The sequence below is a fragment of the Lathyrus oleraceus genome, chromosome 7 (genome assembly GCF_024323335.1).
Source record: "Lathyrus oleraceus cultivar Zhongwan6 chromosome 7, CAAS_Psat_ZW6_1.0, whole genome shotgun sequence".
Lineage (NCBI taxonomy): Eukaryota > Viridiplantae > Streptophyta > Magnoliopsida > Fabales > Fabaceae > Lathyrus > Lathyrus oleraceus.
In genome coordinates this window covers 92,134,597-92,145,068 of record NC_066585.1, presented here as the reverse complement: position 1 = coordinate 92,145,068, position 10,472 = coordinate 92,134,597, and the positions used below count along the sequence as shown (strand labels likewise).

At 35.5% G+C, this 10,472-nt stretch overlaps 1 protein-coding gene across 1 annotated transcript; it reads left to right on the top strand.

The window, feature by feature from the left end:
• Positions 1 to 381: 381 nt before the first annotated feature.
• On the top strand, positions 382 to 939 carry LOC127102199 (uncharacterized). The gene has a single exon (XM_051039600.1). It carries the CDS (start codon positions 382 to 384, stop codon positions 937 to 939), a length of 558 nt encoding a protein of 185 aa, XP_050895557.1.
• Positions 940 to 10,472: the final 9,533 nt, after the last annotated feature.

Genomic DNA, 10,472 nt, shown 5'->3' with positions numbered 1-10,472 from the left:
AACCAGAAGAATACTGATGTATCAATCAAGAATCTGGAAATGCAATTCGGTCAGATAGCGAAGCAACTGGCAGATCAGCAACAAAGAACATTTGCTGCCAACATACAAACCAATCCAAGGGAGCACTGCAACGTAATTACAACTCGGAGCAATAAAGTGACGAGAAGAGGTATTGATGATAACTTGAAAAAAGAAATAATTGTTATTGATAGAGAAGAGGAAAATTAATAAGGAAATAAGAAGAAAATGAAAATAAGGTAGAAGAAAAAATAATAGAGATGACGTAGTTGAAAATTCAGAAGAAAAAAAAAGGAAGCGGAGAAAGGGGTGAATGAAGAGTGGAAACTCAAGAGACAAAAATCTAGAGAGGAGAAAGTAAAAATGAAGAGTCCTCCAATGCAACATGTATTGAATCCACACACTCGTACAAAGAAATACAAAGAGAGGAAATATGCAAGGTTTCAGGATATTTTCAAAGGATTACAAATCAATATTCCATTTTATGAAGCCTTGGAACAGATGTCGACATATGTCAAATTCATGAAGGAAATTCTTGCAAAGAAAATAAGGTACGCAGATGAAGAAACAATTCATTTAGATGCTAGCTACAATGCCATTATTCAGAGAACCCTTCCGCAGAAAGAAAAAGATCCTGGAAGAGTTACATTATCTATTACCATAGGAAACGTAAATGTTGGAAAAACATTGATTGATCTCGATGCCATCATAAATCTTATACTATTATTGGTGGTTAAGTGGATAGTCGATCTTGACATGAAACATACAAATATGACATTACAACTAGCAGAAAAATCCATCACACGTCCGTCAGGAATAATAGAAGACGTTTTAGTTAAAGTTGACAAATTCATGCTCCTTATAGATTTTATGGTGATAAATATTGAATCAAATGTTGAAGTTCCTCTAATTTTAGGTTGACCCTTCATGAAGACAAAAAGAACGATGATAAATGTGACGATGGGTTAATGAAAGTCATAGTTCATGATGAAGAGGCCAGTTTTAGTTTGTTTAAAGCAATAAAGCATCCAAACGACAAGGGAGTATGTTGCAAAATTGATTCTAATGATGAAGCAAGCATTGACATAAGAAAGAAAAAATACAAATCAATTCGTCTGAAAAGATCTCTGACAGATGAACTTAGTAAACTAAATGCATAATAATAAAAAGAGATTGGGGAGTGTCTAAAAGGAATTGACATATCAGAGGAAGTTTTCCTACTAGAAGCTAAAATAGAGAAAAACAACAGTTGAAGTGAGTGAGAAACTTCCACCACCAAATAAATTCAAACGAATCAAAAGATTTCGAAGATAGACCAAATTCTACAGGAGAATCATCAAATATTTAATCAAAATGGCCAAGCCATTAAGAAAGATACATAAAAATGCAAAGCCATATTTTAATGGTGAAAGTGAATGGATCATTACAAGAAAACCACCTTGAATTCTTTTGAAAAATGTGTCGAGCTAATGACATTAAACAAGCGCTTGTTGGGAGGCAACCCAACAATTTTTTATTTCAATTTATATTTGCATCACAGGTTTCAAATTTAAGAGTTTAAATGGCATGAATGTTGCACAAAAGAAACGTTGAAAAAGTTGATTTACTAAGGTGCGACTTAGCCACCAATCTGGAGCTAAGCGCGTCTATTGGCTAAGCATAATTTTATTGCGCTAAGCCCGACTGACAGTACAACAAAAATAGAATTTAATGAAATTTACTCTTATTTAACCACCACCCAACCAAGTTTTTTTTTTATGTTTCAAGAAACCAAATCATTTGAATTGTGGTTTATGCTTTTTGAGTTTGTTTTAAAAGTTGTTTCAATTAGTAAGTAGTAGTGTTGTGATTTTAATTAGTTCAGTTGTGTTCATTTTTTATGTTTGTGTTCAAACTTGTCTTCCAAAATTTCTTGAAGAAGTAAATAGTGAACACTCAAGATTTTAGTGAATCAAAAACAAATGGAATGGTAATGATAAGAATTTGAATGAATTGTAAAAGTAAAGGTACATGTTTATTACTTTCTAGAGCATCACATGAATATCAAACTTGTATTTTGCATAAAACCAGTTCATGCATTCTTTTGCAATAACATGTCTCGTGCTTGAATCACTTTAGAACCAAAATTAAATGTGAGGTAGCTTTCCATTTTTCATACCCCAGTTTCCCCCTAAATCAATAAGTCGACGCATTCACATGACATTTGTATCATCTGCATATCATAACATGCATTTCTTTTGGCATAACGCTTAAAGAGTAGACCATAGTAAAATTTTGGTTTTATAGACAAACCAGTTGAATCATTTTTCATTTGTGCATAAAATTAGCAAGAATAAAATTTTGGGATCGGACTTACAACAGTCAATTTTATTGATCTACGGTTCATGTAGTTCAACATAGTGTGCTCGTTTTATTTTTTGACTCTTCGCACGGTCGTATTTTGATTAGTGTGAGCCTTTTCAATCAAGTGCTTTTTATTGCAAGTTTTGTTCCGCATTTGTCTATTTTCTGAAACTTTATTTCGTGTAGATCATTTTAACGCGTTCATTTTATTTTTTGCATCCGATTTTTATTCATTTTAATTTCTTTTATTTTTATTTTTTCATCAAAATATTGATAAAATAAATAAATAGAGATAAGTATATAATCATTTTATTTTTTATTGTTCCTTATTAAAAAAGAGTTAATTTCTATCCATTTATATTTAAAAAAACTCATTTTCTTATTCCCTAAGTTATCTAAGGAGTATGTTTGGGATGAGTTTAATTTGCAACTATAATGTCCATGCTATAAAGTCCCATATTTGGCCAATGGAATTGACAACAAGAAACTCATAGCAAAAACAAAAAATTGTGCCTCTCCATATATCATTAGTCTCTCTCTCTCTCTCTCTCTCTCTCTCTCTCAAAGTTAGAAAAAATAAATAAATAGAGATCAATAACACAAGAAATATACACCAATAAATAAACGACTCCTCTCCCCCTACGATATCTCTCTCAATACTCAAAAGAAAAATACTTTTTCAGTGAAATTTTTCAAAGGATAGAAAGGTGGATAAGAGAAAACCAATATTTAAAGCAAAAAAATATAGGGAGAGTTTTGTTTTCTTCTTCCTTATACTCATTCCTTCATCTTCAAAATCCAATCCCTACAACATCACATATATACTTCACACTAAACCATCAAAATCCTCCTTCTTCATGCACTACACAAAAGACCTCACCATGAACCTTCTCCATTAAAACTCACACGAACACCAAATAACACAACCTTTTCTAACTCTCATCTTCACCAAAGCCTCTTTCACTCAAGCATAACATCCATCTTTTCTTTTGTTTTCATCAACCAAAACCGCATAATCTACCACCCATAACTCAACCATACACAACATAAAACCTCATACAATTTCAACCATCTTCCTACTACTACCCACCAGCTACTTCCATGCTACATACCTTGGAACCACAAGAACCTTCACATCACACCTCTTATCATCAACTTCTCCCTTTTTTTAAACACATAGCCAAACTCCTCCTTAATAAACACATCCTCTAAATCACTCTCCACTCCACCATTTCAAACTTCAATAACCACTTCAAATCCATCTTCACCAAACTTCTTCATAGCACCTACAAAGACCCATCATAGTCTCACCTTCAAGTAAGAGCTATTATGGCAGGAGTTGGTCCTACCACTGCCATGTATATCATACGTGATTCAATATTGTGAACAGAGGATAATGTTATTCCATGGATAGTCATTTTTAGATGTTGGCATATATATGGAGTCAAAGGAAATTTTATTTTACCTTCAGAAAATACCTGCAGTGATTATGTCGTCCGTTGTTTCAGCTCACCCTAACCTCAAGCGTTCATGGTTCGTAATTTAACCATCTTTAACACCACCAACTTTAGCCACACACACAAAAACACCTCCACATAATGAAACATGCCACTGCATACTCATACGATCTATGACGAGGCACAACAACAACCTCTCTCCGATGAATGCTCCATCGATGGTTTGTTTCTTCTTCCCCTTCTTTGCATACGTTTATTTTATAATGCTCTACAAAAGTGTGGCTTTGGTTTTGAAAATTTGATGTTTTAATATGTTTGAATCTGAGAAATATTTTTATTATTGTTGCTCATGAGAGAGGAAGTGAGATATGAGAGAGAGAGAGGAAGAGTAAAACGAGTGAGAGAAAGTGAAGGTTTAAGATGGAATGGGCGTCTAGAGAAGCCGGTCGACAACTACATGTGTGCATATTATGGGTTGGGCAAGATGAAGTGGTGCCCCTGCATTTGTGCAAAAGCGAGTATTGAGAGAGAAGATTGAGATTTCCTTTGAATCTCTCTTTTTCTTTTTTTTCTTCTTTTTTTTATTAAGTTTGTTTTGTTTAATTTTAAAATCTTCATTTCACTAGTCGCCTCTCCATTTGAGGCATGGGGGAATTTGAAAAGACCAACTCAGATTCTCATTTCCCAAATGGGATGGATACCCGTCTCTTCAACAGTATTTCTTTTTCTTTTCTTTTTTCTATATATTTTTTTTTATTATTATTTTTTCTTTATTATTTATTTTATGATTAGGTTTATACTTTTTTATTGGGATTTAGGCCCACATTATTTCTTTACCCCACACATTGGCTTGCACTCCCATATTCATGCTCGTACCATCATTTATTTTCTCTTTTGTTTTGATTTTATTTTGATTTGTCGGTTCTATAGTATTATTATTATTTGCTTTATTTTCATTTATTTCCTAAATGACAAATGTACTCATCCATTTGATTGTAATTTTCATTTATTTTGCTTTTATTTTCTTGCCTTTAGTTAGATTAATTGAACTAATTAAATAATCGATCAAAAATAAAATCAATCACTTTGAAAAAAATCAACTTGGTAAACACCAAGCCTTTTTCTTAAATAAATACCTCATTTCAAACCACTGTGCAACGCAAAACAAACCTCATTCAACACCGAGTGCATTTTCTTAAATAAAATCAAAATGAGTAACTTAAATAAGTTTGACATTTTTAAATAATGGAAAAAAAGACTACCTGGGTGTAAGGTCTAGTCATAGTTACGAGTGTTAAACATAAGTTGTAAGAGCTTGCAGATCCAAGTACTCGTCTTTTGCCAAAAATTCAAATGCGTCTTTCTTTCGCAATAAATTGAATGAAAAATACTACCTGGGTGTGAGGTCCAGCCGTAGTCCCGAATACTAGGCCCAAGTTATAAGAGCTTGCAAGCCCAAGTGTTTGTCTTCCCCTCAAAACACTTGTAAATATTCTAAACTCTTTCATAATTTTTTTGAAGAAAAAGACTACCCGGGTGTAAGGTCCAGTCATAGTCTCGAGTATTAGACCCAAATTATAAGAGCTTACAAGTCATAAATCCTCGTCTTTCAAACCAAAAATATATTTAACACATCCAAAATATTTTTCTTCTTGGCATACCTTAAAACTCTTTTTTAAATGAAAGATGTTTCATCTCGAGACGATGCAAAATAATGCCTCGTCCATATATGTGTGAGTGAGATAAGTGATGTTTTTCTGCGAATATTGATATGTAGAAATCCATTCGATGTGATGCAAATGTCCACTACTCTAACCGTTTTGGGTAAGCAATGTTTTCTGTTTGATTGCGACAACGACAACTTTTGCTAAAATCGATCCATAAACAAACACTTTCTATCCATAACTATGTAGCCTTGAGTTCTCCATTGCACCAGGAGATACATATGAGCAAGATTCAAAATCTCATCAAACACCCTAATAAAAAAACTTCTTTTTAATCCCCCCTTCTTTTTCTCCTTTTAATAAATAGAGAAAGCAAACATTCGAAAGCTAACACTTATGCACAAACTAACTAAATGGTTCCTGTTGAGTACAACAGACATGAGGGGTGCCAATACCTTCCCGTTGCATAATAAACTCCCGAACCTGATTTGGTTGCGATAACCATATCATTGTCACACTCTTAGGGGTTTTATCGGTATTTCCCCTTTCCCTTTTTAGGAATAAGTAAAATTTGATGGCGACTCTGTTATTCATCTGCGAGCGTGTAGTGCATCCATGAAAGTCATGTTTTTTTCGAGATGCGATAGTTGGCGACTCTGATGGGAATTTTGGTTCCCTCAAGAGAGTCAAGCCTAGTTTTATTTGGTATGTGCTTTTTGTTTGCTTTACTTGTTTGGATTTCCTTACCTTGTGCTTTTGTTATCTTTATTATGTTATATATCATATATTTATTGTTGACTTCCTTAGGCTGTTGGTATTGGATACTCTAACTACAAACACATTATGAGAAAGACTCTATACCCGAGTCTAGAGTACAAACATGGGATAAGATGATGGTTGCGCAGTGCGGGTCCGCAAGATATATTTCTCGTTAGGATCGGCATGAAAACCTCACTTAGAGTAAATCCTTTTGAAAGTGCTGTCGCCTGGCAAGTAAGTTATCGTAAGCTTCAATGTTTTTATTAAGGTATGTGACTCTAAGGACATTTTGTAGAACCTTTACCCTTTGGCCTACTAGGAATGATGGTTGCGTAGTATGGGTCTGTGAGATTTATTTTTCATGGGATCGATATGAGAACCTCACCCATAATAGATTCCTTTGAAGGAATTGACGCCAAACAAGTAAGTTGTCGTAAGCGACAATTATTTTTGGCGAATCCATGACTCTGGGAACCTTGTCTAGAACCTTGAAGTCGATGGTTGCATAGTATGGGTTTGCAAGATGTATTTCTCGTGGGTTCAATACAAGAACCTCACTCAGAAGAGATTCCTTTGAAGGAATTGACGCCCGATAAGTAAGTTGATTTAAGCGACAATCATTCTTGTGGATCTATGACTCTGGGAACCTTTGTAAACCTTAGATCATACATGGTAAGAACCCTATTGAACAAAGCAATCAGATTAAATCATACCTCACACCTATGAACCCATGCACCTAAAAAAAAACACATGGCATTCATTCATATTCCATTGCACAATTTTTTTTGCATAAAAAACAAAAAATTTAATGCATCTGCATTCATCAGCATGCATATCATTTTTCCAAATAAAACCTTATTTTGTCTTCTTTCGCCAGTTTCACACTGAATCCCAAACATCGATACTTTACTTGAGTCTGTGCTCGCCGAAGAATGGAGAATCAAGAACAAGAAAATACAAGGATAAGGTTAGAGCTTGAAGATTTAAGAGGAAATGTGGGCCAAATTATAGAGATGTTCCATGTCCTAACAACCAAGATAAATCCTCCTCAGTTAACGGTCATTTTGGAGATTACTTGTGCTACCTTTGATTCTTAACCTTCTAGTACTATGCCTTCCACATGGACACCATTTGGTTTACCTCCCAACTATTCATATCCATTTGAGGAAACCCAAAGCATTGTGTATTCTACTCAATACGTGGTGCCCTTACCACTCACCACTAAAGCACAACAAATTGTCCATATTGTTGCACAACCCCAGTTCAAAGACCCTCATCATGTGTACCATGCTGCTGAGTTTTCGAATAAAGATGATGAGAGACATGAGGAGATTAAGGGCATGAAGGAGAATTACCAGGTTCATGAGAAGAGATTGAGAGTCATTGAAGGAGATAAGGTATTCATTGTTACCGTCAAGGAAATATGCTTAATGTCAGGTCTTGGGATCCCTTCAAAATTCAAGACCCTAGATTTCAATAAGTACAAGGGCCACTCATGCCCCAAAAGCCATCTAATTATGTAATATCGAAAGATGGCAGCATATGTCGAGAATGATAAGCTGATGATACATTGTTTTCAGGACAACTTAAGTGACGCCTCTTCTAAATGGTATTTGAGCCTTGATCAAAGTTGTATCTAATGCTTTCAAGACATGTCTAGTGACTTTACCAAACACTATAATACAACATGGATATGGCACCAGACAAACTTCAGTTGCAAAATGTGTCCCATAAAGACAACGGGTCTTTCAAAGAATATGTGCAACAATTGAGGGAGTTGGCCTCTCAAGTTGAACCATCTCTTGCTGAGAAAGAGCTAACTGATTGGTTCATGGATACAATACAACCTGATTTCTACGAGAAGATGGTGAGAAATGTATCTCTAATCTTTTTTGACCTTGTCGTTGTTGGTATAAGAATCTAACAAGGAATCAAGAATGGAAAAATCATCATTGTCGATGGAACCTCCAATGATATAAAGAATTTTTCTGGAGGTTTCTAGAAAAAGAAGAAAGGTGAAGTGAATGTTGTTTCTGCTAACTAGAGAAGAAATCATTCAGGGAGAAAGTAGCAGCAATTTGTTTATCAACAACCAGCTTACCCCGCGCAACATGTTCTACCATATGTGGTAGTCGTTGCACCAACCTTTAATCAACAACCAACACCTATATATCAACATGCTCAGGCTACACCTGCATATCAACCAACTCTTGTAGCACCGACTTATCAACAACCAAGGGTTCAAGCTCCACGCCAGCAAAACGATCCCAATCAAAACATGGGACAGAGGAATAGGGTCAACTTTGATTCAATTCCTATAACATATAGAGATTTGTACCCTTCTCTGCTTCAAAAAGGTCTAGTGTTCCTAGGCCTATAGCCCATTTTCCAAAACCTTACCCACCTTGGTATAATCCTAATGCTCACTGCATTTTCCACGAGGGAGCGCATTGACACGACTTGGAAAGTTGCTTTTCTTTGAAGTATAAGGTGAAAAAGTTGGTTAGAAGCAAGATTCTGACCTTCAGGGACGTATGTCCCAATGTTAAGAATAACCCTTTGCATGTGCATGGTGCTTATACTATGAATGTTATTAAAGATAACACAACAGAGAAAGGAATGTCAGATCTGGTGTACCATTGTGAAGCTGCTTTGACCAATTGAGAGACAATTGAGATTCCTGAAATTATCCCATTGTTAAAGTAAATTTGTTTTCTTTTTCAAATCCCTAGCACTACCCAAGGCTAATGGATCATGTGTATGGCCTCCCTTTGTTTCAAAAGATCATCTTGATGAATAAAAGACATTTTATTCAATTCTCATTGTTCAATTATTTTTTATTTTCTTATAAGAAAATGGCAATCTTTTCAAAATCCCAAAAATATTTTTCTTTTTTGCATTTTTAATTTTCACTTTTCTAAAAGTCATCATTTAAAAACATGCAAAATAATAAATAAACTCGTTGAATTCAATGACCCTACGACCTCTTATAACTTTGAGCTCCGTATCTACCAAGCAGAAGAAGAAAGTGACATAGATTGTGATATCCCTGATGAGTTGACAAGGCTGTTCGAGCACGAGTCCAAAGCCTTTCAACCACTTCAAGAGTCGGTGGAGACACTCAAACTTGACACATATGAAGATAAGAAGGAGGTCAATATTGGGACCACACTTGAGGCAAACATCAAAGAAAGATTGGTCAGGCTGCTACAAGAATATATGGATATGTTTGCATGGTCATATCAATATATGCTCGGTTTAGACACATACATTTTGTGCATAAGCTGCCACTTCAACTAAAATGCCCACTTGTGAAACAAAGGCTTCAAAGAACAATAACAAACGTGGCTCTTAAGATTCATGAGGAGGTCAAACAACAATTTGATGTTGGATTCCTAATCGGGGCAAAGTACCATGAATGGGTCGCCAACATTGTACTTGTGCCCAAAAAGGATGCCATGGTCATAATGTGTGTTGACTATAGGGATTTATACAAAGCTAGTCTGAAGGACGACTTCTCTCCACCATACATTGATACTTTGGTAGACAACACCGCTAAATTTTATGTCCCTTCCTTCATGGATGGATTCTCCGGATGCAATCAAATCAAAATGACTCTAGAGGATATGGAAAAGACCATGTTCATCACCCCTTGGGGAAAGTTTTGCTGCAAATCATGCCCTTCGGTCTCAAGAATGCATGGGTAACTTACCAAAGAGCGATGGTCACCCTCTTCCATGATATGGTGCACAAAAAGATCGAGGTTTATGTTGATGACATGATTGCCAAATCTCAAAGTGAAGAGGACCATATGGACCACTTGCAAAAGTTGTTTGAGCGCCTAAAAAAATTCTGACTACCATTGAACCCTGCTAAATGCACATTTGGTGTTCGATAAATGAAATTGCTTGGTTTCATTGTTAGTCAACAAGGAATTGGGGTGGACCTCGACAAAGTCAGAGCTATACAACAAAATGCATGTTCCAAATACCGAAAGAGAAGTCAGAGGTTTCCTTGGATGATTGGATTATATCTCCAAGTTCATCTCTCATATGACTGGTATGTGTGAGCCTATATTCAAATTGCTTCAAAAGGATCAAGCAATTGAATGGAACTCTGACTGTTAAAAAGCTTTTGAGAAGATCAGACACTACTTGCAAGAGCCTCATATTCCGATCCCCTATGTTCAGTGCAAGCCTCTCATCATGTATCTAATTTTGCTTGAAGAATC